This window comes from Apostichopus japonicus, chromosome 22 (assembly GCF_037975245.1).
Source record: "Apostichopus japonicus isolate 1M-3 chromosome 22, ASM3797524v1, whole genome shotgun sequence".
Lineage (NCBI taxonomy): Eukaryota > Metazoa > Echinodermata > Holothuroidea > Aspidochirotida > Stichopodidae > Apostichopus > Apostichopus japonicus.
In genome coordinates, this window is record NC_092582.1 from 6,668,662 (window position 1) to 6,686,074 (window position 17,413).

General features: G+C 38.3%; 1 protein-coding gene across 2 annotated transcripts in view; it reads right to left on the reverse strand.

Moving 5' to 3' along the window:
• Positions 1 to 17,413, reverse strand: part of LOC139964130 (protein crumbs-like) — a 44,896-nt gene that overhangs the window by 18,303 nt on the left and 9,180 nt on the right. For both annotated transcript variants that reach the window (XM_071965490.1, XM_071965491.1), the window contains exons 3-11: positions 16,555 to 16,641; positions 14,256 to 14,340; positions 12,208 to 13,172; positions 9,110 to 9,322; positions 7,664 to 8,452; positions 5,919 to 6,838; positions 5,520 to 5,597; positions 4,015 to 4,270; positions 3,463 to 3,582 (exon numbers count right to left, since the gene is read on the reverse strand). In XM_071965490.1, the coding sequence (XP_071821591.1) occupies positions 3,463 to 3,582; positions 4,015 to 4,270; positions 5,520 to 5,597; positions 5,919 to 6,838; positions 7,664 to 8,452; positions 9,110 to 9,322; positions 12,208 to 13,172; positions 14,256 to 14,340; positions 16,555 to 16,641 (3,513 nt within the window). The remainder of the gene's footprint in view (positions 1 to 3,462; positions 3,583 to 4,014; positions 4,271 to 5,519; positions 5,598 to 5,918; positions 6,839 to 7,663; positions 8,453 to 9,109; positions 9,323 to 12,207; positions 13,173 to 14,255; positions 14,341 to 16,554; positions 16,642 to 17,413) is intronic.

The window sequence follows — 17,413 nt, forward strand, 5'->3', positions numbered from 1 at the left end:
TATTTCTTTTCTTAATGCCACAAGCACTTTAATCACCATTTAATACTGGCTAATATGTAATGGTAGTCTTGATCCCTAGTACATAATCAGTGCATGCTGAATATAACACTAGGCTGCAGATATCTTTTTGAGTACAAGGTACAAAACGCAACGGTGTAGCATCATGTGCTTTTCAATACAGAAATGAAGTTTTGTTAATAATGTAGTAGGCAAGCTAGCACTGTTAGTTAGTGTTTATAGGTATTAGACACTTCACTGATAAGAACACTGAGACATGCAGTACTAGAGAATCGAACAGAAGAACACTATGACGGTAAATGTTTTCAGTGACATAACCAGAGAGAGGGGAAGCCTACAGTATCATCTTCACTATCACATCATTTTGAATTTATTCAATAATCCCCTTCCTTTTACTCTCAACCCCCATTCGATTCTATCATCAAAACAAAACAATGAAAGCTTCATATCTGAAAGTTTTTCAAGGGTTAGTGTGAGAAACTACTGCTTTGTAATTTTTTTTTTTTTCTTCAGAATTCCAGAGTTTGCAACGAATCTGGTTAAGTGGTCGATTCTACACACTACTATTCTATGACAGCTCCTCTCTACGGATAAACAAACGCTTGTAATTAGCATACGTGTAACACAGCAGCTATAGGGATAAACATGGGGGAGGATATGAACAGAGATGAAACATATATGCGAGTGAAGAAATATTCAAAACAAATGCTAAAATGGAGAGAAAAAGGTGGGGAAAAAAAACTAAGAAAGAAGAAATGTTAACGCATCAATTTCAACAATGGATCTACAATGGCTTTGGATATCATCTAGTGAAAAATGGAGAGGGGAAAGTGGAATAGTAATATCTGATTCAGCTTGTTCTTCAAATAACATATATATGCAAGTGGTCAAAACAAAAATTGAAAGAAAAAGGAAATAATCCTGCAAACTATTTTATTTCAAAATGTAATGTAGTAATGTACCTTAACACCTTTCTGTCGCTATTGAATACTTTTGTAAGGTTGTTATTATCACCCACCAGAAGTAGCCAACACCACCATGGAATAATTGATTTTTTGAGGGGCAGGGAGGGGGGGGGGTGATTTTGGTTTCAACACTCTTATAAATATTTTACCTTGAAATATAGAGAGAAACAAAGAGTTTTGGCTACTAGTGGTGCTATGACATCACAGATTTACTAAAATGACAGCTCCCAGACAAAACTTTCAAACTATAATCATTTTCCAAACAGAACAAGATTTTTTATTAGCAGTTTGGACTAGTCGTTCTTCACACAGATCTCTGTTATATTTAGCTAACTATGATGGTTGAGGTTTTTTGACCATTTAACAAAAGGTGTTAGAATTGTGATTAATCGACTAAATGCGATATCTGTGGCTAAATCTGGTCGAGCTGTTTGAAAACACAGCTAGACAGTGATTGGTGTTTGCACATGAAGATGTTTTATTATCTCAAACCATCAGAGAATCCTGCAGAATTAGTTCTAATCTATTTAGAATGAAACTGTTTATGAAATGATAACTTAGTCTATCAGTAGTTTGGAATGTTAATACATTCTGTGTTGAATTGTAACACTGTATTACTCTAACTACACCATGTTGTATTCATACTTAGACTTTGTAATTCTCCTCTATCAAAGATATCCAACCATTTGGATGCTTTAACTTTTGTTCTTTCTTTGGCAAACTTTCACATTTCTATTATTCCTGCTGCAGTTTTTTGGGATAGGTTAACTTAACAAATTTGAAATGTTTTCAGATAACTTGTCTTTCCTATTATGGTTCAAATTCAGGGGAAACTCAAAACAGCTTTGGCCGTCTTGCCCTTCATTCTTGTTCCAAAAAGCTATAACACCTTCCCCAAAAAAATCACCCAAACAATGGCACAAAATGCCGCCTTGCCCTTCTGCTTGTGCCGTCGGTGTGTATTTTGCTATGTTTGCACAACTGACTCCTAAAAAGTTCTGTGCTGCTCAGTACCAAAATATCTAACACTTTCTAGCAAAAACACAAATCAAAATACTGCTGTGTAGTTCATGAAAGCACAGTGGTGCCAATTTCCCTATAGATCAGTGCAGTATAACACTTTCTACTATAGTATTCATAATGCACGACCAGCCTATACACTTGAATTGAATCTCACATGAACACATGCGTCCACAACAATAATTGCCGGTTGGCTTAGTGATTCCTTGCCAAAGTTTGCATAAGAACATTAAGCAATAAAAACAAGATTTTCAAGCATTGGCCATTATTGACCTCAAACTATCAGCAAGGTTCTTGTAATCCTGCAGACTTTACCCATCAGCTTATCTATCAAGTATGAAGTTCATCTTGGCTTAATCTGGCAGTTTATAATGCTTACAAGATTTTGAGATATTTCACTTCTGTTGACCTGAAATGAGCTTTGACATCCATCAATTTTAAGAGGATACTTGAACAAAACTAATGGATATCTACTGTACATACTACCTTGTATGAACTGTAACTATGATGTAACTTTTGAGTTATTGCATTAACATAAAGGAATAAACAAAAATAATCCTCTGCAAACATACTATGATGAGAAGTACATAAAATGAGCAAACTACACAATTTTCTAACATTTGGGAAACAATTTCCAGCCGGAATCAAAAAGCCAACTATGAAAGTATGCTCCGGCATAGCTAAGAGGATGGGGTGTGGGGGGGGGGGGGGAGAGCAGGGCCATAATGAGATATAAGAAGCAAATCTACATGTTTGAAACAACTAAAACTTGGAACTGAACAGGTGGTATGAATAAGACACAGGAGGTACCACCAATCTGGAGAAATCTTAAAGGAATAAAGATGGCAGGGATCAAAGACAATTGATATTATTCAGTAACCTCAAAACTATCTAATATTCGTTTTTTAAGTTAACAGCTTCCTGTTTGACTGAATATGCTCGCTTTGAAAATTGGCTCCCAATGCCTCACCAAAATACACAGTAAGCCGCCATTGATTACATAATACGCTTGAAATTTCAAATTGATGCTCGAGTGAGTTGTCCCTCCCTGACGTCATCAAGATGGAATTTCAGGCGTTATTGCATAATCATAGGTGGCTTACCGTGCATCGTGGTGAGGCCTTAGGAGCCAATTTTTGAAGCGAGCGTATTCAGTCAAACAGGAAGTGGTTAATTTAAAACTCAAATATTAGAGAGTTTTGAGGTTACTAAATAATATATATTGTCTTTGATTCCTGCCTTCGTTTTTCCTTTAACAAAATGAACCTTGTAGACGTTTTCACGGCTACTAGAAGAAGAGAGAGCGGACTATAAGAGTTACATAAATATAATCATGTTTTTTGCCAATCAGTCTACAGTGGGAAGCAGTGAGATGAGCACAGCTTACTTCATCAGTAAATGGAACTACCTCATCTTGCATTCAGAAGTGCATTCATACTAATTTGAATGCCAAACCTACCTTCGAATCCAGTAGGACAGTTGCATGTGAAGTCGTTGACCAGATCAGTGCAATTGCCAACCAAACAAGGTTCTGACAAACAATCATCAATGTCCACATCGCAATCCTTTCCTCTAAAACCTGGTAAAAAGAAAAAAAATAGAAAAAAAACCCCACATGATACAAAAAATTTGAGTGTCTTTAAGATAGATCTGTAGTCTCTGTTACAATAAGGGCATACAACTTTAAGGGTAAGTTGTGAAAACTTTCACAAATTGAATACTAAAAACTTGTTAGAGATTTTTTTTATAAAGAATAAAAAAGTCCTCCAATAATTGGTTGTTTCCCTTTTGAGACAATAACATTTTTTTTAAACTTTTTATCTCTATTCTTCATTCTTTTCCTGAGCACTTCTATTTGAACTGTGCAGTTTTTACTCCAAATGAAACAAGATAAACATATAATTTGTGTTTGACCGAGGACATAGAATGTGGCAGGGAAGTAGTAAATAATCAAAATCGACGACGTAACACCCTGTACTTTTGGGAGAAATTTTGCAAGCGACAGTGTTACCTGGGACACAGTCACATTGGTAGTCATTAATCATATCCACGCAGGTTGCTCCATTCTGACAGCTCCCACAGTCGTCCTTGTTAGTTTCGCAGAATTCACCCTCGAACCCCGGCACGCACGAGCACTCGTGCGATTGCAACATCACGTTGGAGCTGCAAGTGCCTCCATACTGACATGTGACATTCTCGCAGTAGTTCACCAGATAGGCACAACGCGCTCCAGTGTAACCGGTCGGACACTCACAGGTAAACCCATCCTGGTGACAGACAGAGACATAGTACGGTACAAATTTTCATTGTACACTGAATTCAATTCGTTTACCCCAGGTTAATATTTAGACAAAAATCTTATTCCAGATTTGTAAAGAGAATAGACAAGTCTTGTTTGTAGAGGTTTTCCCAAAAATATTACAATCTAACATAAAATTGAACTTCAACACCCTTCTTATCAGAGTATTTGTCTGTGTAGTGTCTTGACGACAACTCTAGGGTTACATAGTAGGTGTACTTTAAAGGAGAAATAAACTCTGGGGTTTTTGCAGTGACCACATAGTAGAGACTAATATTCTTACACCCTCTGTGAAATAACTAGTCAAAACTAACTTTGCCCGAATTTCCAGGAATTTCCTAATTATTTTCTCACGACTTCTGTGTTGGCGGCCATTATGTTAATTTCAATAACGAGGGTGCTTCAAAAATGGCGTCAGCGAGCCACATCATAAGTTAAACATTTGCCCTCTCTGCATATGAATTGTACACTCTCAGAGATGGTCAGAATTTGGTGCAATATGCCGTATTGCCAAGCATTTGGTTGTGTAAACAGGAGAGGGGAGTAAAGGAGCAGGGAAGGGAAGGGAAAACGATATTATGTTATTCCTCAAAATAAGCAAAACTGTTAACAAACTGCTTTTCCACTGAAGAGCCTGTGTAAGAGAATGTGTAAAAGTAAGAGGGCCTGATGTTTCGACTTTCGATCCTAGCAAGATCTTCTTCAGAGGCTGTATGACAAGTTACAGTGTATCGGAAGAAAAATTTGACTAGATATTGCCTTAGTTATTGGGAACGGCGCGTAGGAAATGTTTGGCTCAGAACCATTCAGGTCTTGCAATTACAGCTGCTGTAAAACCCTCGTTGCTTAACAAAACACACACCTGAAAATATTTTTTTCTATTGCTAAAGCCGTTTACGATGTTTTATACATGAAAAACAGACTTTCTATCTGACACAATATATTTCATTCTTTTTTGCTTGTGCAGTTTTAATTATTGTTGGTATTGGCAAATGCAATATGTGGCTCGCTTACGTCACGAAACAAGCGGGAACTGTTAGTATTCAAACAACAATGGCGACTGCCATTGGTGACAATTAAATCTATTTTTAAGGTTGACAGAAATGTTTTCAAGCATTCATGTTGCTTCAATCGTAAAGAGTGTACTGCAAAACAGTATTCTCTAAGCCGAAAATGAAAGGGTTTTATTTTATCCTTTTATATTATTAAGAACTCACCTCTCCAGGGGAAGGGTTATTCTTGCTTACACATGTTGCATTATTTTCACATACATCCTGACTGCAGTTTGTCATAACCTATCAAAAAACATAAATAAAAGATAAAATGTGTGTAATGAATATTAAATACTGGAATGAAGTTTTTGTTTTTATGGCCAGATCTTGCCAGTGGCACCTCCTATTGACAACCTCTGGTGTGGCTCTAAACATTGACACCAGAATTTAATTAAACATAGTTACAACAGCAAAGCAAATCAATGGACCAGATATAAATAATAATAATTCATTGTGCCCCCCCCCTCCCCTCCCCCTCCAACCATCAGAAACATTAGTGCAAAAATTGTCAATTTCCCTCAATAGTCATTAACTCAACACATTGCTAGTCAAAATACAACTCACCATGAATTCACAGAAATCACCTATGAAACTCTCCGGACATTCGCATGTATACATGTCTATGCCGTCCATGCAAGTCGATCCATTCGTGCAATTACCTTCGGCGCAGTCATCTTTGTCCACGGAACAGTTTTTGCCTTCGTATCCCGCGAGACACAAACAATCGTAACCCATGAGCAGATCTAGACAGGTAGCTCCATTGAGGCACGGGCTCGAATCGCACTCATCTATCTCCACGTCGCACTTCTGGCCTTCGAATCCGGTTCCTTCACAGGAGCACGAAAAGGCTTCCCACTCGTCGATGCAGCTACCGTTGTTCTGACAATCGTCAGTTCCACAGACATCTTTACCGATGCACCCGATAACTACTTCTCCACCTGCAAGATCAAACTTTTCTGGCAGATCAGGGTTGTATTCATCGAGGGGAAACACTGGAAGAAGATGTCCACCAATCCTGAAATCCTTTAGGCAACCGATAAATCCTACAGCACTTTGAAATGGTGAACTGCCCTGAAACTCGGCCCCACCAACCTGTACCGGCGTTTTCATTGGCCCTGTTATCATACTCTGGAGACCATTTATGTCAATGTCATCTACTTTTACTTCAATACTGTCAACCTCCACAGAAACGCTATCGTGGAATAATTGAATGTGGACATCATGCCAGATTCCATCATTTACCATAACGGAAGTATTCAAGGTTCCAACACCATTGTTTATTAGGGGAAACGTAATTTGGAGGAAACTTTCACGTATTACAATGTTAATGAAAGTAGAATCGTCGGTCGTTGCTGCTCGGAAGATGACCGCATAATCACTTCTGGTTCTCAGTCTTAGACTGATGTTATTCAGAGCCTCATCTTCATTAATATTGTTTGTATAGCTGAGAATAGTAGCTTCCTGAAAGGTGCCAGCTGCAACACCTGGTATTTAAAAAAAAAAATGAAAAAATATAAAAAGATAGATACTGGATAATATTAGCATTCATGGGATTGCTTTCTACAAGGTGCATCGATGGTGTTACAGCCAAACTCTATATCAAGCCTCGGTTTCGATTGCAAAAGGAGTTTAGAGACAACAAGAAATTAAAATTAGTAATACTTCTGTCCTCATCATATAACAGTTAGTCTAACGTAACCCAGGTTTATGTTTCTATCCAAATTCTGTCAACATTGGGCAGGTCATTAAGACAATTAAAAGAGAAGCAATCTCATTAAAATTAACATTATTTGATAAAGAAGAGTGTAATAAGCTCTCCTTACTACACCTTCCAAGCCCCCACCCCCCCTCCCCACAAATCAGAAAGCTGACATAATTAGTGCCTGTCACACTTTACATGAAAACAGTGTAACACTGCACATAAGATATATTCAAGATATTGTTAAGGAATCAAATTAAGTATTCTATGATATGTATTAACAATCAACATATATGTTATATGAATGGGCTGCCACCACAGAGTCCCATCCATGAGTTCTTTACATTTAGTTCTTTTTTAAAATACTTTCATAGTGAATATAAATAGTGTTGCAACTGAACACAAAGAATAACATTATGTTATAAATTTTACTAATTTAACAAGAACAATTGAAAACCAACACCACTAAAAAAGAACAATCATAAGCAAAGAAAACTTAAACTAATGACCTACTTGAAATCATTAAATATTCATATATACCAGCAGCTGTGGGATGTTACATTTTAGACTTTGCTCGATTCTTTGTTTTTGAAACAAAACATGGACTTACATTCAAAGCTCTCATCTCTCTCGATGCACACCGAGTTCTCTGGACAGGGGTCTCTGGTCGGACCACAGATTGTCTCATTCTCACAGTTCTTTCCTGTATAGCCAAAAGTACATTCACAGTAATAATCATTCCACAGGCCATTCTGTTGACAACTGCCGTTGTTCGAACAAGGGGAGAGTTGGCACAGATCATCGCTTGCACAGCTGTTATTTAGGACGTTTTTGGAGGTGGCAGTGTTCATTGGGAGTGATGTATCAGGCGCTGCATCAGGTAGAGGGAAGAACTCCAAGGAGTACTCATTGTATTTCACATCCAAGATGCAACCCTTGAAGTAACCTACTTGATCGAGTTCGGAGGGAATGGATGCGCTCGTAAAATCTGGCACGCCACCGATCCAGTACTCATCAAAATCGGGCTCTGACGTATTGTCGATCGCACCGTTACTGGATTCCCTTCTCGTCCCAGAGGAGTCTGTCACAGAGAGGCTTATATCTCTGGACTGCCGATCGAACTCGACCAGATGAAATTCACCATCGTTGAGACGTGGACCGGTGGTGGTGAGAGCACCCGTCGGTTGATTTCCTCCGAGTGATATGTCAGCGGTCAGTTGACCAGCCGTAAGATAAATTGTAATGTGACTTGCATCATTGTAGGTTAGGAACAGAAGGCCGGCTTCCCGTCTTGTTCTGAACTGAAATCTAATCATGTTGGCCGATGATACTGTGCTGGCGGTACTAAAACTGGCATAACTGTTCAGATTTTCAAAGCTGAAAGTACCAACTGTAAATTCTGGGGACCAAAAAAATATAAAATAATAATACACAGGTGATATTTATCAAATCAATGTTTTGCTCCCCCCCCCCCACCTCCCTAATCCACTCACCAATATAGACCTTGCATACAAGCCTCTGCTGTCAGAAATGTTGAGGCAAGTGTTTATTTAATTCACTTGCACAGTTTATGTTCCTACTACAATGTCTATGTTATATATCAGATGTGAAAATAATAAAGACATAAACTGTTCAACTGAATAATAGTAACATTGTGACATTCAAGACCTGAATTTTGTTTCAATGAACCATTTCTTTTCAATTAAGTTTGTCTTATTTCAAGCAGCCATGGCATTAATGCTGGTTAGTGTTGTCCAAATATGTTAGCATGGTTAATTATACAATTGAATTGAAATTCTAAACAGAACAGAACTCTCCACCCCGGGATTAAATGGGTACCTGTGAGGTAACTTGTCATTGGGCGCAGTATATAACTGCTGCCGACTGGAGGGATTGTCTCTGGGACAGGTAATCATTGACCAGGGGTAATATTTCGTATGTAAAGCGCTTTGAAACCTATCCCTGGTATAAAGCGCTATAAAAAAGCAAATATTAAAAATATATTTCCAGGAAGTCATTTTACTTTATGTAACTTTATGTATTAAGGTTAACTTACCCCTGCTGCACTCTTTGCCTGTGTAACCATTGTCACAATCACATGAAAAGTCCCACCATAGATCTGTACATGTTCCCTGTTCAGTACATGTTGACATGTTACACTGGTTCTCTCTGGGGCATCCTCCCTCAATACCTTCAGAACCTTGTTCCTCTAGTTCCATGATGTCAAAATACTTATTTGTATCAAGGTTCTGTACATCTCGCATGCAACCTACATATTTGAAGTAGCAAGTGAAAATAATTTTGCATTACAGGGCTGCAACTGACTGTTTCATAATAGAAACAGTAGAATGTCCATTGAACCATGAGAGATATAAACAATATGCAAATGTACATGTTCGTTTCATCCTCAACATGACTTAACTTTGCTTTGTAGAATCCAGGCCTCTGATGGTTTTAGTAATTATCTAATACACAACATCATCCATAAATCAGAGATAATCAAACCATTTGTTATTAGTTTTTACTGGCTAATACACTCAACTAAATGAACAATCGCAGGTGGGAACACTGGTTCTAGCCAACAATTTTCTTTGCTCTTTTCAACATTTATTACCAAAATTTATATTCTGATTACAGATGAGATTTTGAAATTTTCTTTATTATACAGCCTAAACTATATTCTGCTAAACTATTTTCTGCCACAGAGGAAAGTGGAAGAGCAACCCACTGTGACTGTTTTATGCAAACTTAATGACCCTCAGCCATATTATTTTATTCACAAATATTGCCAATAAACAAGCTCTGGGAAAGAAGGGTGCTCACAGGGTTACCGAGAACTCTAAACACGGTACAGCGAGAGAGAGTGCAAATGTGACTTGGCGGAAATGTGACGAGTTAATCAAATCAAGATCACAAATATGGTCTCATCAAATGCTAAATTATTTTATATCAGGCCTTTCCACTTAAAATCTGCATGATTTCTGGATGTGCGTTCAACATGGATTTCACTGCATTGGACACGCTTGAACAAAGTTGCTCTCGATATATATAATTAGTGAATGCAACTCAAAACAGTTACTTGGAACTTGCAGACAAACTTTGAGGGAGCAAAGATTTAAATTGGCCAGGATGGAATTCCAACATCTGCCGACCGATTTGCAGGTTACAGGGAATGGAGACACTCGAGAGTAGTACGTCTAGTATATATGAGCAATAGAACTTGTACTAAATGTCATTGCTTTGGAACCATTTTCTCACATCAACCACACAACCTCATGTTTGGAGTTTCAAATGACACTCAAACATTTTACACCATAACATTACTGTAACACTGCATACAAGATTTTCAATATTTGACTGCCAAGAATTATATTAGAGTTCTGGTAACTCACCTAAGGGTGAATCTTCACACAAAATATGAAGTTTAAATTCAGTTTTACTTCAGAGGAAAAATATCCTAAAAAGGTTTATTGACTTTGGCTCTGGTGACCTTAGATGCCCCATGAGTCCATGACCTCCCCCAAAATCTGTAGGTTAAGTGCACTCATTACTATAAGCCATTAACACAGGGCATGCGTTTCCTTCAAGCTTTTGCTTTAGAAGTTACATTGTTTATACTAGTGTTTACACGGGTCCAAAAATCGGGAACCGGGTACCCGAGGGCCGTTACCCGTCGGGTATCCGGGTACCCGGAAAAAATTTGTTTACTCTCGTGTATCACGATTTTCAAGAAATTAAATATTGGATGCTGTAATAAATGCATTATATTCTCTACTGACAATGTTTTCATGTTCAAATACGTAGGTGTAAGATAAGGTATAAAACCTCCCTCAATAATTTTTATTTGCTTCTGTTTCTTTCATTAACTTGTTAATAAATTAATTATTTAATTATAATTAGCATTACTACTAACATCGTACTTCCGCCTCTGCTTATGCTAGCTCGTGCACGTCTATTGGATCAACTATATAAATATCCAATTTAGCTCTTAAACAGTTTTTTTATACTACTACTATCTATTATGCAGGCCCAGGGTTCGCATTAGCCGCGAGATTGCACGATTCGCGCAATTTGATCGCATTTGGAATAAACCGTAATAAAAAGCCACTTGCGATTACTATTTTTTAGTAATCCCGTCTATAATCCATAAACACTGTTAAAAATTCCTTGTCAGCCTTTCCTTCATTGAAATAAACGAATGAATAAATAATAATTTCTTCCACATGGTAGCCTAACACCACACTAAGTCAATGAGAAATCTAGCTAAGCCTAACCATCTGTTTATAATTTGCTGGAGTTGTGACGCAGTTATAAGACATCCATGGAATACTTTCGTTATTGCTGTTACGTTGGACCACATGGTTGCCTAACACCACTAAGTCAATGAGGGTAGTCTAGCCTAGCCATCTATTTATTAGCTGAAATTGTGACGCAGTTATAAGATATCTATGGAAAGCTTTCGTTATTGCTGTTATCTTCGAACACATGGTAGCCTAACAACACACTAAGTCAATGGGAAATCAGCCTAACCATCGGTTTGCATTTTTTTTTTAAGCAATCACACTTTGCGTATGATTCGGGTAATAAATTAGGAACCAGGTAGTATTGCGTCGAGCGGGGCCCCTTCGTTATTGCTGTTATCTTCGACCACATTGTAGCCTAACACCACACTAAGTCAATGGGAAATCTGCCTAACCGTCGGTTTGCCATTTTTTTTTTTTTTTTTTTTTTTTAAAATCACACTTTGCTTAGGATTCGGGTAATAAATTAGGAACCGGGTAGTATCGCGTCGGGCGGGTACCCGGGTACCCGGATAACCCGTGCAAACACTAGAACTTTATACGCTTTTCAAATTTCGGTGACCTCAATGACCTTGCCCTACACAGGTTCTGCTACAGAATAACTTTCATCAGAGTACCAGATATGAAATTGAACCATGTTTGTTTTTGAGTTTGTGTTTACAATCTAAAGTGTTTCACAAGTTACACACCCATGTCCACTCATGTTTGTATTACATTCAGACCGAGGACCTCATTGTATTTTCCATTGTTCAAATCCACGTACCCTAAACAAACGCACACATACACATAAACACCATGTCATAAATTCCTTTAGCCTGCAGCCAGGGATCAATAACGACAACATTCTCCTTACCAACATAATCCCCTTTTCCTCCAATTTCCATCACACCTAATCGAAAGATCGTCAATTGTCCTGTAAGTGTGAGAGAGTCTTGGCAAGTACTGCCATCACATGAATCAGAACCATCACTTGGTATGTTACTCAATCCAACAGTTACAGCAACATTAAATACAAGCAAATCCAGGGATTCAAGAACCACTTTATGCCACTTCCCATCATTTAGGGATTGTCCGATAGTAACTGCAGTTTCAACATCCGACTGGGGCGAGATCTCCGACAGCTTTAATCTCCCGTCACTGAGCGACAGATTTAAATGTTCATCTCTTACGCCCATAAAAAGGAGCACAACATTGGGCAAAGTAGTTTTAAAAGTCAGTGTATAATTCAGAATGTCTTCATTGTAAGTATCTTGATCTTCAAATCTATCGTGATCAGTCCTGAATGAAATCACTGTACTCATTTCACAGCTTGGACCTCTAAACCCATCATCACACAAGCAGCTGTAGCTGTGGTCATTGAGATCAGAATATTGAGGGACACAGGTGCCCCCATTATTACAGGTGATATCAACACACCCTGTCAAAGTTACGTTACACACATCACCGCCGAAACCATCCAGACACTGGCACTGAAAGCTCCCGTCTGGTCCGCTAACGCAAGCAGCAGAATTCTTGCAAGGATTGGCACTGCAGGTTGGCAACGAACAAGTGTCTCCCGCCCACATATCGGTGCAGTTACATGTAAACTGGACAACACCATCGATGCATGTGCCTCCATTTTGACAGGGGTCGGATTCGCAATCGTTAACATTGATGCTGCAGTCCGATCCCGAATAGCCTTCCGCACAAGTACAGTTGTACCCGTTTGTCCGATCAATACAAGATCCTCCGTTCTGGCAGGGCGTGGAACCGCAGTCATCAATGTCATTCTCACAACTGTCACCTGTGAAGCCGCTCCCAGTGCAGTTACAGAAGGAGCTGCATATAAAAGGAAAGAAGAAATATGCCAAAGTAAAACATAAAGGTGTGAAGTAAAGCAATAATGTCAAAGGGACAGCAATAATGTACCAAAAGTCCACGATCAAGAATTTCACGTCGTTTGCTACTTCCATCTTTCTATGATGGTGCATGAATATCGACCAGATTTAAATAAACATTGTCAGCATCCACCCCCTCCATCCCCCTGCCCACCCCCCACCAGCATCAAATAGGCTTTTGCAAAACTTGTCAAAAATGTGGCAAAATGCAAAGGTCATGCTTCCTTCCAAAACAGAAAGGTGTGCAGTACAGCATCATTTAGAAGCATGCAACTTACAGTTCTTGACAATTCTAAAATTGGAAACTTGAATTTACATAGTTTTAATAACATTTCATAATTGGCTTTCTATGGTAGAAATATCATTTTTATCAGTTGTTCAACCAACTGTTTTCTGAGGAAGTCAACTTCATCAAGATGCTAACTCACGTGCCATATCAGAAAAACTTAATATAATAAATTTGATATTGTGACAGAATTTTCTAGTCATAATTTTAATAAGTAACCTATGGAGGTTAATTTGTTCCATTGCATCCGTGTAAACAAGTTTGTAGGAGATCAGGCTTACAACTTAACAGCTTTTGCCACTTGTTAAATACTGCAGGGGCTCAAAACATTTATTGCCTGAAATCAAGTACTCACTGGTAACTTCATGAAAAAAAAACACATAAGTGAAACATGCAGGGTTGTGAGAGCAGCTGAATATTCTTGCCTACTGATACATTTTTTTATCTTCTGGCAAAACAAAGAATTCCACTGGCATTTAGCCGGTAAATAGCCCAGATTTCCAGGCCTGTGGTATGCTCAAATAAAATGCAATCTCAAGCAGGTTGTACAGCCAATAAGGTGCAAACTACACACTCCATTGTCACACTGAAGTACAACCTTATATAAAATACAAAACAGGACAACTTTAGACCATTTGGTAGTCTTGTTAGAAAAAAGTTCACACTTTACATCAAGTTGAAGACCAAGCACTTGGTGCCATATTCAGTGTCTACATTAATTAATATAATTAGTCTTACCTATTAACGCGGTTTTGGCACACACCATTCATGCAACGACCTGTACTGCAATGGTCCTCATCTGTACAGATACCGGAAAATGTTTCTGGAAAGAAAAGGTAAACAACAACTTGTCTAGTTTGACTATTTAATGTTAAACTTTCTGATAGTTGAATACAAATAAAGCAGCTTTTAGCGGACAATCTTTAATACCAAACAGCCTAATTTAAACTCAAAATATGATTTGCAATTGATCAAATACAGGTTACTAGTAGATCAGGTTTCTCTTTTTTCCCCACCAAATGAAGCACTTATATATATGTGATTTCGCAGATTTAACTCATTATAAGCCTTCATTATTACTGAGGCTATGGTTGTTGTTTCAAAAAGTATGCATGACACCAACTGCAATGCAACTTTGCAAGTAGGTCAGTTATGTCTCTATGTGATCTGTTTACATCACTATCCTTGTTTTACACAGATTTTCCCCAATTTCTGGGATAACCTCCCTCTTCTGAGGGATGGATAGTTGTCGATCTCCCTATTAATAATAATGATAATAATTCTCAGTTCTTATATAGCACAACTTACAATAAAGTCTCGCCGCGCTGTACTTAACCCTGGTCATTGGTAACTTGTCACACCTACACACCAAAGTGTGCACAATTCAAACAATCTCTCCTGGGGCACCACAGTGCACCACAGCCACATGTCCCCTGGGGGACTTCCCATAGGGTGCAGCCACAAACCGGCACACCCAACTATATTTACAAGTCACCTCGCAAGTCCCCACTTATACACCTGGGTGAAGAGAGGCAATGAGGATAAAGGGCTTTGCCCAAGGACACAACGCAATGACCTGGCCTGGGCTCGAACCTGTAATCATTAGATCACAAGTCCACTGCCTTAAACACTTGACCACAACGCCCTTTTATTGTGAAAGACAGGTCTGAAATAAAGACCCTTCTGAGAATCCTCCCTTTATGAGTCATTTGACTTTACCCTTGCACATCAATTGGTTAGACAGTGTCACTGTGCTAACTACTGTACTGACTTCTTACAGACTTTACAGTGCTTTCATAGGAGGATACTGTACATTGCTAGTGACACACTGAATATAGAATGCAACAAAACTGAACTTCCTTGTATGTGAACTTATAATTCATGATTTTGCCAAGATTTAGTTTACTTTAGAGACCCAAGGATCAGGAAGTGATACAGTAGCTTATTTGAGACCCTATCCGTGTTAGATTGTGGATGAACACTGGCTTTGTCTTTTCGATAAGTGTTCAGGGGAAACCGAGGCAGGGGTGTGAATTCGCTCCCATTCCTGCTCCCAGGACCGCCATTTAATCATGAAAGGAATACTAATATTTACAAAGAGTTCAACCTTGACCATGCATGAAAATATACCAAGTTAGTCCTTGAAATACAAATAATTCTATGTACTGTAACTTGTGCACACAGTCCCCAAATATATGACCTTGAAGTTTGTATAAATTTAGTGGAGATTCTGACACTGCACAAACACAGAACTTGATCCAAAACAAAAGGTGACCTTCAAGTATACTGCGGTACAGTGTGAGCATTCAGTCAATTAGGTTACTACATTGCACTGTACAGGTACCCTGGTATCATTGGGGACACAATGCAAGAATGTTACGAGTTTGTAGGCATGGGTAGATCGTTGTGCATATGTATGGAGGAGACAGGTAAGAGAGGAGTGAAGTAAAACTGCATGTATCCTGTTTCCAAGGATCAGGAAGCCATACAGAAGCTTATATGAGACCCTGTCCGTGTAAGATCGCTTATTTCAAGCCTTCCAAATTGACTCATAGTGACATGACTCGAGTCAACCCTGGGAAGTTTTCTGCTTTTTACTTGACTTAAAGCACTTTTGACTTATGTGATTAATACTTTGACTTACAAGTGCAACCTAGCAGATAACTTGACTATGTCAGTTTAATTGACTAAGTCGACTTGAGACTGAATCCCAAGATGACTTTGTTCAGCACTGATTGTTAAGCATTGATGCTTTATAAAACAAGTCTTTGCAATGTGACTGTGGAAGTCATAGATTACAATACAGTTCAATACAAGGTTCCGATTTATCAATTTCCGGCAGTTTTTAAAAAAAATATTTGCTGGAAAGATCGTCCGATACCATCAAGTAAATACTGGTTGTCTTGGTGTGAACTTGTGAACTATTACCAAGCCTTTGAAGCTTAGTTTCTTTAAACTTTCAGGTTATTTTGCAAGGTAAACATGAATATGTAAACAATGTTTAATGAAACAGTGGTGAGTAGAAGAATTTTCTTACCAGCTGGGCACACACATGTGTAACCACCAGGAAATGGATCGCACGTAGCATTATTACTGCAAGGACTACTGTTACATGAGCCGAGTCCTGGAAAAAACAAAACCCAAAACACATGTACATGGATGTAAAAATATTATAAACTACAAACCATATGAATTCATAAAAAATCAAAGTCACAAATTAATACAATTTAGGTTTTTCCATTAATTTGTAACTTCCAGGACTACGCAATTCCAAGGGCTACTTATATGCTGAAAATCATACATGAATGACCTTACTGAGTTTAACTAATTGAAGTGGTTGAAATCATACTTTCCAAATCAACTCTTACAATGCAACCAAATATTTTGGAGGTACAGTACCATCTGTGCATGCATTGTTTCACCCTTTGACCTTTATAAACCATTCACAGCAATTCCATATACAGGTACCACCACATGAATTTCCAGTACCATATAGGTCAGCTAGGGTATCTACAGTATAGGACACAGAAACATCTCTTTTTATGAAGGCTTTGGAAAAGAAAACCATCATGCATTTTATATAGTCCTCCCGTCCAATGTTACCAGCTCAATATTAACCAACTGTGTATTTTGAATAAATTTACCTGTATGCTGTCCATGGCGTGCACTGTATGTTATGTGTACAAATACTGTTGGGTCGTGGAACCTGTTCATAGCCTAGTCTGTCAATGCTGGGAGAGTGACTATAGCCAGTCTTTCACAGTGGAATATTAACTCATATTGTCTCAGTGTCTTAACTAGCTTATAATACGGAGATCTGTTCACTACTGGTGTTCATTACAGGATACGTAGTAATCCTCCACATCTTTTCACTTCAGGAATATCATTTTCTTATT